General features: G+C 47.3%; 3 protein-coding genes across 4 annotated transcripts in view; 1 reads left to right on the forward strand and 2 right to left on the reverse strand.

The window, feature by feature from the left end:
- Positions 1–1,352, reverse strand: part of SOS2 (SOS Ras/Rho guanine nucleotide exchange factor 2) — a gene marked incomplete at both ends in the record, with an annotated part of 48,566 nt that extends 47,214 nt beyond the window's left edge. For both annotated transcript variants that reach the window (XM_079536712.1, XM_079536711.1), the window contains one exon: positions 1,266–1,352. In XM_079536712.1, coding sequence (XP_079392838.1) covers positions 1,266–1,352 — 87 coding nt within the window. The remainder of the gene's footprint in view (positions 1–1,265) is intronic.
- Positions 1,353–5,217: 3,865 nt separating this feature from the next.
- L2HGDH (L-2-hydroxyglutarate dehydrogenase) lies at positions 5,218–18,341 on the reverse strand (the record flags this gene model as incomplete). Its single annotated transcript, XM_079536758.1, has 10 exons — positions 5,218–5,413; positions 7,634–7,765; positions 9,194–9,351; positions 10,721–10,888; positions 11,693–11,727; positions 12,614–12,776; positions 14,400–14,531; positions 16,981–17,132; positions 18,036–18,151; positions 18,265–18,341. The coding sequence occupies 10 exons, from the start codon at positions 18,339–18,341 to the stop codon at positions 5,218–5,220; spliced, it is 1,329 nt and encodes a 442-aa protein (XP_079392884.1).
- Positions 18,342–18,465: 124 nt separating this feature from the next.
- On the forward strand, positions 18,466–21,470 carry DMAC2L (distal membrane arm assembly component 2 like; the record flags this gene model as incomplete). Its single annotated transcript, XM_079537331.1, has 4 exons — positions 18,466–18,569; positions 19,196–19,404; positions 20,183–20,354; positions 21,356–21,470. 4 exons carry the CDS (start codon positions 18,466–18,468, stop codon positions 21,468–21,470), a joined length of 600 nt encoding a protein of 199 aa, XP_079393457.1.
- Between the last annotated feature and the right edge of the window lie 200 nt (positions 21,471–21,670).

Consider the following 21,670-nt stretch of genomic DNA (forward strand, 5'->3'; position numbering starts at 1 on the left):
TGACTACAGCAGACAAGGAACGTACTGAGAAGGAGAAAAGACACCTATAAGCAATTGCACATTTTAACAAGCAGCCACTGGGGCTGAAAATTTATTTTCTCTGGTTAGAAAGAAAGCTCACAGAATGGCGACCCTGCTCTGTTGGGTTTTTTGACCCAAACGTACAGAAGTGGATAGCACTGTCAGGAGCAGCATTAGTTCTCTGACTTTTACATCTTATTTCACAACCGAAGACGCCATTTAGATTTAATGAGACCCGTCGGGGTCAAACTGCCACAGAGCCCCACCTCTCTGCACGGTGGTTTGTGCCAGGGTGACGTGGGGAGCTTTAACCACGGGCACCCAACTGAGCACAGCACAGCACCCACTGCCTGACCACAGCACTGCTTCGGGTCAGAAGGGGCCCCAAATCATTGCTGTAAGCTGCCTGTAACCTTGAGCACCACCAGGGATGTGGCACCCACAGAATGACAGAATGGCCCGGGTTGGAAGGGAGCTCAAGGATCACGAAGCTCCAACCCCCCTGTGCCATGCAGGGCCACCAACCTCCACATTTCACAGCAGCCCAGGCTGCCCAGGGCCCCATCCAACCTGGCCTTCAACACCTCCAGGGATGGACGGGGCATCACAGCCTCTCTGGGCAGCTGTTCCAGCACCTCACCACTCTCACAGCACACAACTTCCCCCTCACATCCAACCTCCAGCTGCCCTCCCTCAACTCCAAACCATTTCCCCTTGTCCTGCTGCCATCTCCCCTTTCCAAGAGCTGACTCCCCTCCTGTCTGCAGGCTCCCTTTAGGTACTGCAGGCTGCACTGAGCTCACCCCGCAGCCTGCTTTTCTCCATGCTCAACAAGCCCAGCTCCCTCAGCCTGTCTTTGTAGTGGAGCTGCTGCAGCCCCCTGCTCATCTTTGTGGCTCCTCTGGACCCTCTCCAACAGCTCCCTGCCTTTCCTGTACTGGGGGCTCCAGACCTGCACACAGCACTGCAGCTGGGGCCTCACAAGAGCAGAGCAGAGGGGGACAATCACCTCCTGTCCCTGCTGCCACCCCTCTGCTGATGGCCCCATAGCTGCGAGCAGTGCCATGCCCTCAGGGTGAAGGATTTCCCTCTGACACCCAACCCAAAGCACGAAGCCGTTTCCCCTGCGTGTAAGAAGGAGCCTTCCTCCTTTACCTCCACTCACAGCCAGGAGCCCGGCACAGCACGATCCCTTCAGCAGCACCCCAGTTCGGTGCCCTCAGCACCGCCACCCCCGGACTGACCTTGCGCAGGGCGGGCACGAACAGCCCCCGCCATTTCGGGCCGTTCTCCTCACCGAAGAACTCGTAGGGCTGCGGCGGCGGTTGCATGGCTGCTGCCTGTTTTCCGCATCGGGACAACCCGCCCAGTCGCTCCCCGGACCGAGGAGGGAGCGCTGAGGGGAAGGAGAAGCCGCCGCCGCCACCCGTCAGAGCCGGGCCGGGCAGCGCTAGGCTCGCCCCCCCGCCCGGGCGGCCATCACATCCGGCGCGGTAGAGGGCCGGGCTCCGTGCCGCTCGCCGGGCGCTGACGGGGCGGCGGCTGAGGCGCCGTCGGCCCCGCTCCTTGCGGCCCGCTACCGCCGCCGCCCTCAGCGCGCATGCGCCGCCTTCGGCGAGCCGCCCTCTGCCCTACCGCTATGGCGCCACCTGCCGGCCGCGTCGCGCTCAGCGCTACGGGGGGCGGCGCCGCTCGGGGCATCGTGCCGAGGTCCGGGGGTCGCAGCGCGGCGCCGCCCCCCCGGCAGCCCCTTCAGCTGCCCCTCCTTGCATTCCCTTATTCCTTCCCTCTTTACAGGAAGGCTGTGGATGCCCCGTCCATCCCTGGAGGTGTTGAAGGCCAGGTTGGATGGGGCCCTGGGCAGCCTGGGCTGCTATGAAATGTGGAGGTTGGAGGCGGGGGGTTGGAGCTTCGTGATCCTTGAGCTCCCTTCCAACCCGGGCCGTTCTGTGATTCTGTGAAGCAGCCTTGCCCTGACGGAAGAATCAAGCAGAACGGCCGTCCTGGGAAAAACCAGCGGCGTGTTGCTCAGTAACCTGTCAACAGCAGCCTCGCCCTAGCTCCGGGCAGTTCCTTTCACCCCCCTAGAGAGCGCTGGTTTCAGTCCCCTCCGCCTCCCGAGCAGCCAAATTTTCCGAGCTCATTGCATTCACGGCTCGCACTTTACATAACCCCTTCTTAGGGTTTCTCTACAAAGGGATGCACTGATCGGAACACACTGCCTGTCTGCGTGATGCTTTGTCGGGCACTGACAGCTCCTCCTGCCCCGTGCTGTTTGCTGGAAAGTTTCCAACGAAGTCTTTATTTCAGTGGGAAAACATTCATCAAACCCAAAGTGTGAGCAAGGAGAAAAGCATAACCCACAGTGCAGCTCCAAGCCCCCACGGCCTGTGTTCCTCCAGGTGGGACATCCCTGCCCCCAGGAAGCTCCACTTGTTCCCCAACTGCTCCAAGGTGAGGCAGTGGTGGCCCCAAAATCGATGCTACAACGGCACACAATGCAGTGAAATGAAGGAACTCAGTTTCTCCCAGGGCAGCCATCCAGAGAGCCACAGCGTGGGGCACTCAGCATTTCATCATTTGGGTTGTGCCAGGAGGTGGACTCCATGATCCCGATGGAATCCTAGAATGGCCTGGGTTGCACAGGAGCACAGTGCTCATCCAGCTCCAACCCCCTGCTGTGTGCAGGTCACCAACCAGCAGCCCAGGCTGCCCAGAGCCACATCCAGCCTGGCCTTGAATGCCTGCAGGGATGGGGCATCCACAGCCTCCTTGGGCAACCTGTGCCAGTGCCTCACCACCCTCTGGCTGAAAAACTTCCCTCTAAAGTGGGTTGCTTCCAACTTGGGACTGTCTGTGATGAGGATGAGGCTTAGCAGCAGTTCTATCTGCAGTGACAAAAAGCTGTGCAGTGCTCTGAGATACAGGTGCTTTGGGAAGATGAGCTCCCTGCTCCCTGTCTCCTAAAGAAAGAAATAAAGTAACTTCTGTGATGCAGAGCTGCATCCCATCCACATCAGATCAGAGTTAGCAACTGCCAGCAGAACTCTGCTCTAAGTCAGGAGAGACGCAGAGACATTACAGCATTTTTTGGAAAAATACACTCTTTTAATCACAACAGAGAAAGGAAAGCTGATTGAGCCATCCAAGTGAACTGAACCTTTTAAAAATACACTCATATATCTTCCTACTTCGTGGGCAATACGTGAGTGATGTTACAAAAGGTTTATAGCAAGCTTTAAAAACACAAATATTCTGCTGGCTTCAGTTAAATGCTACCATCTGAGAGCAAAAAGCACAGCAGGGCACACTTTAAATGCACTAAGACTCATCATGGTGTGTCTGCTTCACACGGTAGTGTTCTTGTTCTGTTAATACATGTCAGGGCCACACCTCGTGTGGGAGGAAGTCACTTTTGCAATCTTTCTGTAGTATTTACTGTTGACTGGCAACACTTCTGGAGGGGAGCAGAGATACGGCTGTTCCGTTGTGAGATACCACTGTACAACATTACAGCACCTGGAACATGTGAACCTTCATCAAGTATTGCTGTGGGCAGGAATACAGGTGAGAGCTTTTCACAGAGTCACAGAACGGCCCGGGTTGGAAGGGAGCTCAAGGATCACGAAGCTCCAACCCCCCTGTGCCATGCAGGGCCACCAACCTCCCCATTTCACAGCAGCCCAGGCTGCCCAGGGCCCCATCCAACCTGGCCTTCAACACCTCCAGGGATGGACGGGGCATCACAGCCGCTCTGGGCAGCTGTTCCAGCACCTCACTGCTCTCACAGTAACGAACTTTACTTCAAAAGGCTCCTTATTTGCATACCTGACCTTCGTGCATGGCAGAGAACTACAGAAAGCAACATTAAAAAAAAAAAAAAAGCACATGGCAAATTGCCTGGTAGCAAACTACCCACAATTATCTGTTACCCAACATCCTGTGAACATCTGCTTTAAGAATATTCTGAAGTGCTTTGCCCCTGAGGCCACGTATTTCCTTTTGCAGCAATGATGCAGAACGCACTGAGATGCTCAGTTGACTCAGAACTCGTTTCACATCTAGCTGTATTTTACAGCATGTTCTCCACGTGGATTCTCTTCTGGGTGCACCTCTGACACAGCTTCAAACACCAGTAAGGGTGAGCTCCCCTCCTGCAGCCAGGAGGGCAATGGGAAGCCTTCCTGACTCACCTCTGCTTGGGCTCCAAGGGAAGCAGCATGCAACATGACTCAGTTCAGACAGGTTTCTGTAGCTTCCCTCCCTGCACATTTGCTTTTACAAAGGCCATTTCCACTGGGTTGCTCAACATGCTGTACAAAGATAAGCTTCTTTTGTCCTACCAGTATTCAAAGGGTAAAAAACAAACGAGAAAAAAAAAACCCCAACAACTCAAACCACCAAAGAAGTTCCCCATTCATGACGGCTTCCGAGATCTAAGCCAAATGAAAAATGTCTGATTCTGTATACATTTTAATTTCAGCTCAATACTAAAATAGATAAGATAAAGATGCAATTGGAGATTCACAGTCAAAATTCACTTGGGTTTGGTAATCTCTTGCCAGGCTTATTTCTCTCTGAAATGCTCAAAATTTAAGTACATAGCTCTGAATTCAGCTATTAAGTACATAGCTATATTCAGCTACTTTCAGTCTCCACTAAAACCTTGAATTCTGTATCTGCAGAAGAATCCTTAGGCAGGGGTTATCCTTCCATCTCCATTATTTTAACATCAGTTAGGGGTCTGATGACTCCAAGCCAATTTAAAGTGACAGAGAGACAGTGCACAGAACCACCCGGTGCCTGGGGTTCTTCAGAGGTGGGCAACCCAACCACAGAGGCTCCTCCTTCCCCACCTACTGTGGGCCTGGTGTGAGAACCTCACCCTGCACCGAGCACCAGCCCCTCCACAGCCTGCTCCAGCTGAGCCTGCAGCCAAGCCCTCACTGTGAGCGGCCCATTTGCTTGGCTTTTGCAGATGGCAGCACCATAGCAGGTCTTGCCCAGCACCAACCGTCCTCTACTTGGGAAGCCGACAAGCTGTGGGCTGGCAAACATTTCAAGTGCTGTTTTTGCACTGCACATCTTGTACCAGCAACACGCTGCCTGTTTTATCTTCATCATGAAAGGCTGCAGAGTTCAGACAAGCCGCTACACATACAAGAGGGGTAAAGCAGCCCTGCGCCTGGCAATCATTCACAATTCAAATCTTTGCTTCACTTCATCAGCGATCATTTCTGCAATGGCAAGGGAGGAGGTGGCAGCAGGAGAAGGGGCGTTTCTGACATGAAGAATTCTGCTTCCAATATCTCCGGTGCCACCATCAAATACAAAGTCATCCACCAAATTCCCATCGCTGTCCAACGCTTGTGCTCTCACTCCTGATGGACCCCTGCAAAACAAAGGAGGAGCACAACGTCAGAGTGAAAGTGTTATAAACGTCCAGTCGGCTTCATTGAAACATGATAAAGGCTAGAGGTATTATCAGCAGCCCCTCTTAGAAAATGGAGAAGATCCAGATATCAGTTACAACATTCACAAACCACAGAAACAAAGGAAAAGGTAAGACACTGGTGTGCTCCATTCTAAATCAAAAAGAGGGGCCTTATGTGAAGTTAGATTTTTAAGTTACACACTGTTATCCAAGCTTTGACACGTTCTCTCAGAATGTAAGTACAACTCTGATCAATTTCTTCACATAGGTATTTTCAGGGTTCGTCCTTGGAGACGTTCAAGGTCAGGCTGGACGGGACTCTGAGCACCTCATGGGAAGAAATCTGACATAACAGCTCACTGCAGACTAATTCTATAGAAGTTTACATCTCATCAGAGTCTCTGTGCCACTCTGGTGGCAAAACCAAAGATTTTACACAATTGATTATGAGTCAGTCTAGGAAATGTGCTTCCATTGAACAGGCACTAGCTTGCTTGCCCCCTTCTGCCATTCTGTGACACCCCACTGGGTGTTACCACCTGGGCTGGTTACTAGAAAAACCATAAATGCATTGTTCATTTGGAGCTAAAGAAACAAGAATCAAGAGTTCTCTTTTACTAGAAAATAACCCCCAAGGTGGAGATCTGTGCTATCTGTAACAAACCCAACAAGAACATTCCTGCTGGGTCAGACCATTGGCCCACCTACCCTAGCAGCTTGCTTTCCACCACAGTCAAAGCCAATACAGGAACAGAACAAGCCCAGAAGACTCATTCCAACTGTTTGCTCACCAACCATTTGCAGCGTGGGACTTTACCTCTCCTCCTCAGTCCTGAACAGCAAGTCTGTCCTCTGCAAACAAAGCTGCAGAGATCATTCCATTTTTCCATTCTGTCTAGCTTTAAGTCTCCAAAGCAATAGTGTAAACACCACAACATTTAAGGAATTACATTTCATAAGCTACTAATTCTTCCTATAAAGAAGATATTCCCTCCGGGGTGTTAGAAAATTTGCCCTTCTCCATTTCAAATTAGTCCTGAAGGCTGAGAACGTTGGAGTTTTCTCAGGTCCAAAAATCAGCTGCGTTCCAATCTTGAGAAGATGCCCGAGGAAAAAGCAATGAAAGCAGCTGCTGTGCTGCTGAGGGAGCACAGGGCACTTGGACACCCTGAGAGGCAGAGCAGGAGGTGCCTCAGTGTGATCAGGACAGAAGAAGGGCAGGTAGCCAGGCAGAGGATTTTCTGTATTGTTCCTCATTGTGAAGTTACCCTCCCTTCTCAAACACGCCATCAAGCCCTCTCTTTTCAAAAGAGAATCCTTTGTTTTGCAATGGCAAGCCTCATCAAGCATGACTTTCATGCCAGCAGCATACTGCCTGAGTTCAGTAACTCCTTTTTACCATGCTCGAGCTCTTTCTTACACTGCATTTTCTCCCTGCAAATATTTAGACAGTTAAAATCATCCCCAAGTATTCTAAACGCCTCACATTTCCTGACAAGTCTCTTCATTTCCTTATCATTTCTACACTCCTTTGAATTCCTTGTTCTCCCTCCTCGCATTACGAAGCTGAATACAATTTTATTGACGCATTCAAACCAAGTCAGTATTTGCTTCTATCTGAAGACAGTACTTTTAAGCACACATGTAGCAACATCACTGTCCTCCTCCTTGTACAAAACAGAGATGCAAGCACTTCTTAGAATCTCTGCCAGCTCTAGTTCTTTTCCAGCACTACACCCTTCCATTTTTCCATTTTCCATTAAACAGCTATGTTTGAAGCCATATGTTCAGGGTCAATTAGCAGTCTTCTAAATACAAGGAGTTATGCTACATCTCTCCCTTTAGCAGCATCAGTAACAGCTCTCTGGCTTTCCAATCCACCAGCCATTCACTGATTAATTTCACTAGCCTTTACTCTCTTTGTGGATTGAAATTATGAAGACTTGTTTTCTTTTTGGTCTCTTCTGTGAATTTCAGCCAATGGAGACCAAACAAAGTAAAACAAACATTCCTCAGACACCTTCTTGTGGAAAGCAGCAGTATCTGTTTATGATTCCGCGGTGCATTTTGGTGGAAGAAAGCAGTGAGCTGCATTTGTTGCTGTTCAAAAAAAAACTAAAAGAAAAGAAGAGGTTTAAGAAGCCAGTGGGTGTTACTGACAAGCAGTGTTTTCTTTACCTGAGTACGTCATTGACGGTGACCTCTGGGATGAACTTCTGAAGTTCCTTCACCTGTGCACTAAGGAAACACGCTCTGTACATCTCATTCAGTCCATACGATAAGTTTCTCAGTACAAGTTTCCATAAGCCACTGTAGAGGAAAAGAAAACAACTGTGGGAGAAACAAAGCTTCCACGATAAGCACAGCCACGTCCAACTAAAGCTGCCTAAGAAGGAAGCAAATCCAACTGCCTGGTGGAATTTCCCCTTCCCAACATCAGTGATCTGACAGATGCTTTCTATTTGGAAAACAGATTTGTGTTCTTCCCTGCTTCAACAAACCTTGAATACAAAGCTGCAGTGCTGCAGACTCTGAGCTGAGTCTTTCCTATGTCCAGCATTTTCCTCTGGTCCAATCAAACAACAAAAGGCTGCAAATCCCCATAGCAAGAGAGGACAGCCTTACTGCTTGGGCCTTTAGTCCACAGTCGTTCTGAAAACTCTGTCATACTCCTAACAGCCTCAGCTTTCAGTCAAGGAATCTCACTGTGTCTTTGCAACAGCGTTATTTGCTAGCTTTGCTCTCCTCAAATCTTCCAACACAAAAATCTATAGACATCAACCAAGATGCTTTCAGCTTTTTCCCTTTAATAAATTGCATAAAGTTGAGCTCCCTGCCAGAAAGCTGTTCTGCAGTTCCCCGACCTGTTCTGCAGCCTCTCTCTGGATCCAACCCAGAATTTCCACATCATTTTCCCAGTTTCATTCCTAAAATTAAGCACTCAGTAAAGGTCTGTCAACCCCTCACGGCGAAGCAAGATTTCTCTTAACTTCTAAAGATACTCTGTTCATTTATGCTTGAATTTTTAGCAGTGATTCCTAGCTCCTCTGATATGCTGCTTCCCAGTCTGCCTTATCATAGAATCACAGACTCCTAGAACAGCCTGGGTTGCAAAGGAGCACAGTGCTCATCCAGCTCCAACCCCCTGCTGTGTGCAGGTCGCCAACCAGCAGCCCAGGCTGCCCAGAGCCACATCCAGCCTGGCCTTGAATGCCTGCAGGGATGGGGCATCCACAGCCTCCTTGGGCAACCTGTGCCAGTGCCTCACCACCCTCTGGCTGAAGGAGGGAGCCTTTGTGGCTGCTAACACATCTCCTTGCCCTTGGGTGCATTTCAGTTCATACTGATGATCTGACAAAGTTTAACACGACAATTCAGGCCAATGTGTATTCTCTCTTCCAAGCAGAGATTTAATGCCAGTGTCTAGCTTGATTAAAATACTGCACTTCATTGAACCAAAAGCAGCCCTGGAAGCCCATTGGGAGGAACAGGGCTCACCAGCACCTTCCCATGAACGGCCACATCCTCACACTTGCAGACACATGCCTCAGCAGTTTAAAAACTTCAAATATTAGATTACACCAAGTCAAATCTCTTTGAGAAATCCACTCGTATCAGCACATCTGCCTTTAAAAACTCTACAAACTTGGCAGGGCTTTTGACAAGAGTGAGCTTCCGCGGAACGACAAGCTGACATTTAATTAAGTGCACTCAGCAGACTAAAAGACAAGATATTACCTGTACAGCACAGCATCTAAGAAGTCTGTAGCACTGAAGTCAAACAGCTTGTAGCCCTCTCTCTTAAAGGCCAGCACTGCATTCGGACCGAGCCAAACACTGCCATCCATTCTTGGCGTGAAATGAAACCCCAGGAAAGGGAAGCGAGGGTTGGGAACCTAAAGGAGGACACAACACTTACTGCAGCTATTCCAACCCAGATGAGTGAAACAGCTCCAAGCCAGCCAAGCCAACACACTGCTCCAAGAGGCATGGGAAATATCTACGAGGAGGACAGTGCAGTTTATTGCGTGAGAGAGTTACTAAAACAAACCAAAACACAGCAGAGTGGTGTCCTCCCAGTAAAAGGAAATAATTCATTTGAAATGAAACATGAAAATGAATTCAATTGGCCACTTTATTTCCAATCACCACAGTAAAATTCAATAATTCAAATAAGCATGCTACTGGCTGCTGAGCTATTATTTTTCTGCTTGTTAATTGTACAGTTCCAGCAGGCAGCTAATTGAAAATGCCAGAGAGAAGGGCTAAGTGAGACTGCATCTCAGGGAAGGCAAAACGATCAGCAGAAAAAAAGTACATGTTTTCTCAAGGTATAAATCAACCCACAACAAAACTAATGGCACACAAATGCTATTCACCAACAGTAATTACACTGCAATAAAATAAAACGAGGAAAATCTCCCCATTCCTGTATAGCTCGCAACAGCACACAATTAGCAAGCCTGATTAATTGTAGTAGTAAGTAATAGTAATTTATCTCCAGATTCTTTCTCTTGTTTATCAAAGGAACACAGTGCAATTGTGTACAAAGGCTGTAACAGGCATTAGCTGCCTACATACAGCAAGTATAAAATAAGCACAACTCTTCTGGGCTGGTGCTTCAGCATCTTTAGCTGTTTCGGAAAGGTGCCCACAGAGGTGAGCAGCTTACAGTCTGAAAATAAGCAAGCATTGGGTATATCAAAACATACCAAAAATGAGGACTGAAAAATCACTTCAGTGTATGTTCCTTTCGTTTGTTCAGAGCTCTGCTTTTTCTGTTAGAAACACACTTTAAAAGATTTCTAAGCTTAGTACAACCATGGCACAGATGACATCTGTTGCTGGTAATGTGACAGCAAGAATTAAGCAGTTTTCTAGTCTTATTATCATGTTTCGCAGTAACAGAAGGCTACAAGCTACCACACAGCTATGGCACAAAGCTGGAAGGTACCCTCCTACACCAGCCAGTTCCTCCCTCCCATCCCAAGGCACAATCCTGCATCATTTCCAGGTGACCAGAGGTCAGACAGGCAGCTATAATAGATTGTAAAGCTTGTCCTTTTCCTGCCACATCTATTTTTTTTCCTATCTGTTCCTCAAGAATCATCAAAAACAAGCCGTCCTGGCAGAAATCAAACGATTCTAATTTCACGCTGCGCATCATTTCAGCCCAACAGAAACAACAGTGTAATTCTGCCCTCACGTCTGTGCCTTCAGCAGTTCCTACAACACACCATGAAACACATACAAGAGAGTACATACCGGGTAAATGTTTCCTTTCACCATGTAGCACTTCTCTGGTTTTAGCACCAAATAATCTCCACGGAAGGGTACAATCCGAGGCTCAGGGCTGCAACCACTGATTTCAGACAGGCGGTCTGAGTAAAGCCCTGCACAGGTCACTATGTGCCCACAGCAGATTTCCTCACCCTGGAGGGGGATTAAAAAAACAAAACAACAGAGAAGAAAGGTAAAAGCAAGACCAACCCCAATTAAAAATACAACATATCTACCAGGAGGAGACCCATCGCCCTACAGCCTTGGAAAATCCAGTCACAATCAGAAAGGAAACCAACCATATAAAACCAGATACAAAAACCAGCAGCACTAACTTCAAACACTATCTGCAGTGGGGTAGGGGATGTTTTTTGTGCACGTGTTGTTTGCCTTATTTTTTCTGCTCTGTCTCCAAGGAAAAGTCCAGGTATTCTCCCTTGAAGACAAAAAGGTTACAAGCACATTTCCTGTGCAGCATGAACTGACCCACAGGAATGACCTCAGCATATGGACCTGCTGTACTGAATGCCCTTGTGGTCTTCTGATAATAAAACGATTACAAATGCCTCCTTATCTTTTTTCATAGATGCTGCAGATTGAGAACAAACACGAGAATACATTTCTCTCCAAATGAGTAACTAATAAAGGGAGTCCATGGAAACAACAAACGAAGGTGCAAATAAGGAAGATAAGGAGCACATACCATCAGGCAGCAGAAAGTTATACTTTCATTTTTATTCCCAGCACACAGTAAACTCTGGGTGTACTCACATGCTTTGCTACCAGCTGGCTGCAGTTGTTTTGTAACAGCAGTCCTGGATGGTAGTGCACATGATGCAGAACAGCAGCTTTTTGTCTTTTTAGAGGTTGATTAACACACTAGGGCTCAACAAATATTCTTAAGGAAAGGAGAAATAGCTTCCTATGATGACTATAAATCTTAAGTTTAGTTCTTACCTTAGAGCTCCTAACAATGACTGGGTACTTCAGTCCTGTAACAGAATTAGATAGAAGTGTAAGCAGCCTTAAAATGGAGCCCCGTGGAACCCCTCTACTGGCCGTCAGCCAGCCTGATGTAACCCCATTTGGTATGGCATTTTGAGATCCACTCATCAGCCAATTGCTCAGCCACTGCATTCTGTTTTTGCCTACCTGTATGCTGGACACTTTGTCTAGAAGACACTGTGAGAAACAACATCAAGAGCTTTGCTAAAATCCAAAAACGTCCTATCAAATGGCTTCCCTTGCTCAACCAGGTGTGTCAACCTTGTCATAACAGGAGATTAGATCCATGAACAGGACTTCCCCCTTGTGATCTCATGTTGGTTGTGACCAACGACTACATTGTCTTCCAAGTGTTGTTAATAACTCCCAGAATAATCTTCATAATTCCACCAGGCACTGAAGTGAGGCTGACAGGTCTGTAATTACCAGGGTCTTCCCCTGGCAGACTACAGAAAAGCCACTCCTGGACGTATGGTTGGACATAATTACATTTATAAACTGCTGTTTTTCTACCCTTCCACAGTCAGCACTCTGTGCATCACTCCAGATCCAACCCACCCTCTAGGATAAAGAAAGAGCACAGTCACAAGCACACAAAAGCAATATTCAACTAAATCACATTCTAACAGGAGAGAACAACCTATTTCCCATTTATTTTACTGTCATTTTCACACATTAAGTATTTCAACTGAAGGCTGACCTGCCTGGGAAAAACAGTGAGCTTGCTGAATACTCTCACTAACACCATTATGCCTTTTGTCTAAACACATCACAGACAGAAAGGCTAGGAAACGTGATTTCAATTGACACAAACATGTTTTGAACAAAATCTCTTTCAGGACTATAGTAAAAAGAAGGCAAAAACTGCCTTACCATCTTCATTTCCTGAAGAACTTTCTTTAGCCATCTCCATGTCTGTAACTTCAAAATCAGTCAAGATTATTCCACCTGCTTCCTGGAAGTCTTCAGCATAGGACTGAGCCACTTGTCTGTAATCCACAATGCCAGTATATGGAGAATCAAGGGCCATCAGACCCTGAAATGGTATTCAGATACACACACACACACAAAAAAACCCACCAGTGAAAGTTGTATGCACACTTCGGTCTTTGATACAGATATATTTGATATATTTCCTCTGGAATAACGCACACTGCCACTGAGAATGGAGTACTGCTGTCTCCCCATCCCTGGCTGCTTGTCCCTCACCTCTGCACATGCCAGCTCCAGTAGCAGTGTCTGTGCTTACTGACAACTAATAAGGTGAAAACCAATTACAGTGGGTTAAATAATTGTGAAACCACAGCATAACAACTATTCCTGACGTAATTCTGACTTAAGTGCAATGTATTGCAAGACCATTCAAGCCCCCTATGTTTAGGAGGAAGGGATTCAGTTCAGGAAGCCAAAGCAAGCGGAGGAAGGCTGAATCCAGTCATCTGCAGAAGTCAGTGCTCAGCTGAGTCTTGAACACAAAGCAAAGAAAGTTTTAAGGAGTGGATACAAAATGAATGAAAAAGATGAAAAAGATTTCCTTCCACCAATTTTTTGTATGTACCTGCAACCACTCATAAGCAGTGAGTCACACATCTACAGCAAGACCAAGCTGCCAGCTGAAACTGTAGAGGGAGTTTACATCCACGTTCCTTTCCATCAACAACAAACCAAACAGTAACAACTCTGTAACCCACAAACTGCTCACATTTCTACTGCTGTCAAAATAAACAAGCTGAAAGGTGCCACAACACGGGTGCGAAACAACGCCATCAAAATTGCCTTGATACCAATCTGTATTTGCAGATGAAAAGCCAAACTCATCGCTGCACTATCAAATTTGACATAAGCTATGTAATTTTAGTGGGAAGGTACAGAACTGTCTTAGCATAAGCTCAAATGCAGCAGCTCTGACCTGGACAAGGGAAAGTCTGCCAATCAACCACAAAAACACACAGGCAGGCTCCTGCAAGTAGAAGAGGAAACAATTTTTTAAAATTAGGGAGAAATTATGGTGGCTTTCTTTTCCTTTCTTTTTTTTTTTTCCCTGAGCACATACATATGTGAGAGAAGACACCTATGTGTAAAGCTGAGCAAAGGCTGAAGTTCAAACAGCTTGTAGACCCTGACTATTTGCTTATAGATTCAGTCCTACAGAGGGGCTGTGGAGTCCCTCTGGAGTCACTCTGACTGAAATAATTCTGATTTCTTCGATAGGTTGATGTTAATTACCCACTCCCCAGTTTGTGAATGCTGGCTCTCGTGACACAGCCAGCATTTCACCAGCAATTAGTGCAGCAGCAGCAGCTCTTAATGACCGCAGCACACAGAGAACGGATGAACAGTGAGCAGAAGAAAACCTGGGTAAAAATATCCACCAACACAAAAGATTCTGTGGGATCACCTTATAATGTGATAGACCTGGTCTGAATTCCGTGTAATGAATCATACATGTGAAGAACTGGCCTTAGTTAAGAAGTCCCAGAAATGAATGGATCTGCACTTTTGCGTTGGCAGTTACATTTCTTCCAGGCTTTCAGGGTCTTTGGAGCTTAACATGCATGCAAATTCCCTCAAGGCAGAAACATTTACCTTAAATTCAAAAATATCATCACCTGAAAAGCTGAGATCTTGCATGACAGTTAAATGTAAGAAAATCCCTTACCCTGCAGAAGGGTTCTTTTGCCTGTATTTCTTTTGTTCCAATCAACTTCAGACCTCGGACGTTGTTCTGGAGCCCTCTCTCATACAGAGCTTTGAGTCTTGGGATTTCATCTTGTTCAACAGCTACAATTAGCTACAGAAAAGATAACAAAGCACACTAGTGAGCAAAATACACAAAGCCCGTTCAGGCCTGGCATCAATCCCAAGCTAAGAGCAAGCAATAGTGAGAGCAAACATTGAATTAGAATGGAAAGGGGAAAAAAATACCTTGCACCACTACTGGCACAAGTTGGTAAATACCATCCACCACTGAGAAAGCACAATACAGTAAAGACAGTGAAAAACAAACGTTAATGTATCGTTTCAATGACCATCCATGGAAAATATTTGCTAAAAGCATTATGGGATCACAAATCTGAAAGAAGAGACGATGATTTTAAGGAGCCACTGGGATGCCTCCAAGGAGACCACACTGACCTTAATGCAAGATGCACAAATCTCAAAACTGTTTTGGTATCAGAGTAAAGGATGGGCTCTGATACCACATCTAAACTGAAGTGCAGCAGCCTCCCTTCATTCCAGCACACGGTTGGATCACTACTGCAAGAGATTTATCCAGGCTGTGAACTGTCTGCACTGAGGACTCCAGAAGCTAGCTTGCACAGGCAACACTACTTGCAGCCCCAGCTCAGCTCTGGGAACACTGGTACCTTTGCACTATAGGGCACAAAGCTGTCCAAGCCTGGGGTTGCTTTGTTTTAAAATCAGCTATAAAGATTCATAATCTTCCCTGGAATACATACTGCTGAGGAAGGTGATGCACAAAGACACACAGTGTCAGCAAAGGACCAAGAACACCGGTAGGACAGTGCTAGCCCTTCCAAAGCACCACAACCTCCCAGCTGGTTCCCAGTTCTGAGCTGGGAGCTGGCTCCTAACTGCGGCGTAGGGCTGCACAAAGCCACACTGCCACCTTGTGACCAGTGTCACAGCTCAGGCTGCACAGCTCTGTGCACACAAACGGATCCACCTGCACTGCACATCGCAGGTACCTCTGCTCTGCGTCCCATCTCTGGAAGAGATCTGCACCCAGTTCGCAGCTGGTGCTGAGGAAAAGCCACTGGGCTAGCGGCCATCACATCAGCCACCGTCTGCATTTTTAAGGGAAAGGCCTTTGTTACCCAAGATATTTCTGAGTGACCTGGGAAGGGGAAACCAGGTAAGTGAGGTAAGTCAGGTGCCAGCTCAAAGCAGCTCGAGATGGTTTTGATACTTCGTGATGGTGATCCTGAAGAACTACAGAGGGACATTCTGAGGCGAGCAAGAAGTGAGCAAAATGGCTGATGAAATTCAGGGCAGGTGAAGTGTGAAATTATGTCCACAGAACAAAAGGTTTTGGCCTCTTACACAAAATGATGGGCGTCAGGTTCCAAGTTACTGCTCAGGACCAAGATCTTGGAGTTATCGCAGACAGTCCTATGAAAACATCAGCTCCACGTCTCGTGACAGTAAAAATGTCCCAAATGGTAAATTGGGAACTACTAGGAAAGGGGTACAAAGCAATAGTGGAGAACTGTAATATTTCAGTGCAAAAATCCAGAGTCTGACCACACCCTGAATGCTGGAGCTCATCTTGTACCAAAGATGCATTAAACTACAAATGGTTCACAGAAAACAAGATGTGAGTAACAAAAGGCACGAAACAGCTTCTCTCACAGGAGTGACTAAGCAGGCTAAGAGTCACCAGCTGCAAGAGCTGATTTATGAGGAGCAGGAAATACAAAATGATGCATGACTGGGAAAATGTCAGCACAGACTGATTGTTCAGCATGTCTTCCAATTAAAGGGCCAACAGGCATCAGATGAAGCTAGCAGGAGCTGGTTTCAAAACCAAAAGGGGTAGCTGGGCACGGGCTCATGCAATGAGTTGCTGATCTGTGAAACTGATTTTAATTGAAAAATGCTTGGACAAGAAATCCATTGAATTACCACAGACAAGCCAGATAAGGCTCAGAGCACAACTGTGAACCTGAACTGAAAGCATGTGGAATCTGGAAGAATTAGCAGATTTGCTTGTCTAGTTCTCATTCCTTCCTCGGTCTTTGGCTGTAGACACTTCCAGACACAGGTTGCATACATCCTGATCTGAACCAGTATAGCCACAATTCTGTTCCCAGCACTTTGAGATGTATTACCTGGATGTAACATGACATACACGCACGTAGCTGGGTCACATCTGAAGCTGTATTCAAGTCAGTGAGTCTTCTCAGAGCTTGTTATGCCAAGATGCATACTGAGAGCCTTTGTGTTCCTTGGAATTAATGGCTCTGCATGGGTGCCTGCCATGGCACTTTGCTTCCACTGTTACCTGGGCTGATTCAGCTCAGCTCCCAGATAAGGAGAATAATTGCTTAGGGTCAGTGAAGGAACTGACTTGGGTAGCTGAGAAAAAGAAAATATGAAAGCATCTTTGTCTGGAAGGCTGTAAAAAGCATCTCTTGGGAGAAACTACCATAGCCAGGCATAGACAATACACTGTAATATATATTATACAGTTAGAGTTTGCAAAGTAGTTCCTATACCTTCCCACATTGTTTATATGGTATTCCCTTCTGGTCACAATACTCATAGCAGAGAGCTGCACCTTGTACACACAGCTTGGCTTTCAGGGATCCAGGAGTGTAGTAAATGCCGCTGTGAATCACACCGCTGTTATGTCCACTCTGGTGATGAGCTAAAGAGAAAGAAAAACGCACTGTTAAAATACACCATTAGAATCCCACGATTGATTATTTCACCCATTAGAAAAGCGTGCTATTGGAGGTCCTGCCCTAAATCAGTGTCATCGCAAGACGTGCTGATATAACATAACCACACAGCACACACAATTCCACCCTGGGTTTCAGAAGGTTAAAAAAATACAGCCACAGCAACACTTAGTTAATAACTAACTATGACAGCTTGAAATGTGCTGAATCAACATGAGGGGGCAGCAATTTTTTGCTCCAAGCGTTACAACAGCAGGCCAGATCATCCGAGCTCCTATGCTAAGTTTAATTATTTCATATTTTACAGTGAAATATATCCTTAAAGGCCTCACTTAACATAAAGTCAGTGCGACAGTCAATTGTTTGGGGCATGTCGGGTCCAGAAGGCTTTTCAAGGTCTTGTGAACTGCATCAGCTTGCTATTTAACTTCTTCAGTTTACTCAGTTACTTTGCAACCAGGTCAAACTGAGTTGAAAAACATCAATACCATTTTTACGGAAGGAATTGGGCACGTTTTCTCTCTTTATAGAGTCATGGAGTTGGAAGGGACCACTAAAGGCCATCTGGTGCAGCTCCCCTGCAGCCTGCCCTCTTCTCTGGGGATTGCTCAGCAGCACTGAGATTACAGGGCTCCAACTTTCTTATCTCAAAGCCAGGACAGATGTCCACATGCCTCGACACTTCCTGCATCCTTAAGCACGCTGGAAATAAACCCCCCAGCGTCTGAGGCAGCGATGGGAGCCGTGCCGCTTCAGTGCTGGCCGTGCACACGGAGCACCCTGAGGAGTAACTGCAGGAACCGCAGATCCAGCCGGGCGGAAGGGAACCTTAAAGGCCATCCAGGCCCGTAAAGGTACGTAGCCCGTACCTACTTGCTGCTCCTTCTCCAGCACGACGAAGCTGAGCGCGGGGTGCCTCAGGACGAGCTGCCGGGCGGCGGCCAGCCCCACGATTCCCGCACCGACCACCGCTACGTCGAACGTGCTGCAAAAACAAGGGGCACGGGTGTCAGCGCGGTCAACGCGAGGCGGGGCCGGGCCGTCCCCGAGATCCCCTACCGCCCCGGCCCTCACGGAGCGCGGCGGCCGCGGCCTCACCTGCGCTGCCGGACCTGAGCCCTCCGCAGCGCCGCAGCCACAACGGGGCCGCAGCGCCGCCCGAGCAGCGCCGCCATCTTGTGGGCGGCCGCGGGCGGGGAGGGCGGCGGAGGGCCGCGGCGGGGGAAGGGCGCTGGGCTGCCGGGGCGGGCGCTGCGAGTGACGTTTCCCTTCGCCTTTCTTTCCCCTTGGATTTTCGAGATGCTGCTGGGAAAACTCGCGCAGCCGGCGCGCAGCTTGAGCGAACGGCTGTCGGCGGGCGGCTGCAGGCAGTTCTGGGGCTGGCTGAACGCCGTGTTCAACAAGTAAGGGGCTGGCGGCGGGGCGGGACGAGTCCTCCGGATCTCTGCTTCTGTCTTCGTTCCTCACCGGCCTAACGAACAGCCTGTGTCAGAGTGGATCCAAGGGTTCATGGAATCCCAGAACGGCCCGGGTTGGAAGGGACCTCAAGGATCACGAAGCTCCAACCCCCCTGTGCCATGCAGGGCCACCAACCTCCCCATTTCACAGCAGCCCAGGCTGCCCAGGGCCCCATCCAACCTGGCCTTCAACACCTCCAGGGATGGACGGGGCATCACAGCCGCTCTGGGCAAAATAATAAGGGTTCCAACCACTGCATTTAGAGTGCTGTAATTCCTGAGGGAAGAGCGCTCACAAATGGCTTGTGTGTCACAGGTGTGAGAAGGGTTACTGCGTGCCGAGTCAAGCTGTGTTTGTATTCCTCCATTAACAAAGTGATATTAAAGGAACAAACAAACGACACACAACAAACCGTAATGCCAGACTGATTAAGAACCAGCCTGCGGCAGGGAGCTGCTTTACAGGAGTGTTGCACTCCGTGATCTCCAGAGGTCCCTTCCAACCCCTACCATGCTGTGATAATAAATCTGACACCTTATAAGAAACATAAATGCTCTTCCTGGCTTTGCAGGGTGGACTACGAGCGCATCCAGGCTGTTGGGCCTGACAGGGCAGCCTCAGAGTGGCTGCTGCGGTGTGGAGCACTGGTACGCTATAAAGGCTATGAGAAGTGGCAGCAGGACTACAGCGGCCTCCCCACGGGGCCCTTAGGGAAATACAAGATAGAAGCAATCAACGCCACTGAGTCTTGCATCATGTACAGAGGATTTGACTACTTGGGTAAGGTCAAACGACATAGTTCTTGCAGTACATACAAATGTTAACAACTGTTAATAAATGTTAATACCTCGTTCTGTAGTAAGATGTAGAGAAATCTGGTTGGTTGGTTGGTTTCCTTAAAATGCTCTTACAGAGATTCAGCAGTTCTAAGATTTTGCTGGAGGTGTGCTAGGAAGCAGGAAGAAAGATCTCAGCCTTTACTTGGAGTGGCAGTAGCACTAAGGAAGTGCACCAAAGATTGGCTGTTCAATTAACTTCATAGTTAAGAGGTTGGTTTAAAAGAAAAATAGTGTTTAAAATAGTGCCTTTCACCACCAACTGATGGTTTTGGTGGCTGTGAAGCCATAATACTGCTTGTCCTCCAAGAATTTATGATATCTTCAAAGTCAGTAAAAGAAAAAAAGCATGCATCCATTTCTTATAGAGCATAAAAAGATCTAAAAGCGTTTCAGTTTTCCTTTAGATAACAAAAACCAGAGTGGGGATTAGCACAGTACAGCGTTCCTAATTCAGAATCATTCTTTTTCACTCAAACTTGCAGAGTTTTGTTTGTTACCTGCCTGTGTCAGAGCTTTAAGGATATTACCTTAGGATGCCAAAAGGAGGTTGTTCATAATTTCAAGTCCCACAAGAGGGGACTTTGGAGATTCATTGTGCATGAGGTCCCTCTTGCATGTAGGAGTATGCTTCTGTGTTACTGCATTTGCAAGGGGGAATGGAACAGACAATACTGGTTGTTGCTGGTACTCTGAAGCCAATGTTCTTTTTGTCTTTTCAGATGGTCTTGAACACGTTACTGAAATCAAGCTGCAGAAGTGTATTTATATACAGGATGAGTGCCTGCAGAGGCTCAGCGACACTAAGAACCTACAAAAGAGCCTCCTGCAGCTGAAGATCATTTCCTGTGGGAATGTCACAGATAAAGGCATCATTGCACTTCACAAGCTGACGTAGGTGAACTGCTGAGCTCTTCTGTACCAGCCCACAGTGCTGGGTTAGGTTGCTTGGGAACGCTGAAGTCTGACTGTTTTGTGGGCTGTTCAGATGTGTGGGGCGGTGGGAGGGCTGGGATTAAGGAACTGACCTGAATAAAACCTGGGAGGGGTGGCACTGCCACTGCAGGAAATACTTCTTCAAGTATGATTGAAAATAGTGTTGTGGATAGCTTTGAAACGACACGTGAATTAATATGTATGTGTTAATCAGCCTCTTCAGGTTGGTATCAGGTACTTAATGCAGCACTGAAGCTTGCAGCTGCAGAAGCCAGAATTGTCTGTGACAGCGTGTGAATCTCAAGGTTTTGCTTCTACCCTTGGAGCTGAGTGCAGCACATCCCCCTGTCCACATGATGTTACTGCACAAATCAGAGCAGGACGTGCCCTCTGTCCCCAAGAGCAATAGGAATGATTAGATCACCTTCCTTTCGTGTCAGCACACCAAGATGGTTTTGCTTGAGAATAAGAAACTACTGACAACCATGGCTTCTACTCATGACACCCCTCTGTGCTGCAGTTGCTTTTCAGGGCAGGTTTTCATGGTGTCTTTTGTTATCACCTTCCTGCATCCTACACTGCTTCCTGTCACTTGGTTACATTGTGCTCACTGCAGCCTTAGAGGTCTCAGGAGTTCTTTCTTGCAGTGTTCAGCCTGGGAAGAGGTATGGGTTGGATACAGCACCCTCCTATAGCTTGGAAGCACATCATGTGTGCTTTATTGATTAAATTTAAAGGAAACTCGATGATGTTGAGTGGCCGGGACCTCTGTAAACTGTGTACAGGTACTGACTTTGTTATCAACTAAAAACTTCAAGCACTCCATTTGGAAAAAATCTTCTGTGAGAATCATTAACCTTTCAAATACTCGTAACAGCTGCAGTAGAATCATCCTTTGCCTGATATCTGAGCCAGCAGTTAAATAGTAGTTGCCAACTTTTCTTCTTATGTATTTATAGGAACCTTGAATATTTGTATCTGAGTGACCTTCCTGGAATAAGACAGAAAGAAACTACTGCTCGTGTCCTTCAGCAGGCACTGCCAAACCTAGAGCTGGAGCTGGATCTGGACTGAATGCAACGAGGGATATTTGATTTCATGCTCTTTATCACATGTTGTGTAAATTAAGTTGTGGATGCTGCTCTATTTACAGGTATGGAAATAAACCCAGATCTCTCAGTCCAGCCTTAAAAGTCATATGCAGTCTTTTAACAAATTATGCAGTTAAATTGCACTAAGCTTAAGGATTCTGTGTGTAGTAGTAGGCTTTATAG

Source organism: Tetrao urogallus (genome assembly GCF_951394365.1).
Source record: "Tetrao urogallus genome assembly, chromosome: 6".
Taxonomy (NCBI): domain Eukaryota; kingdom Metazoa; phylum Chordata; class Aves; order Galliformes; family Phasianidae; genus Tetrao; species Tetrao urogallus.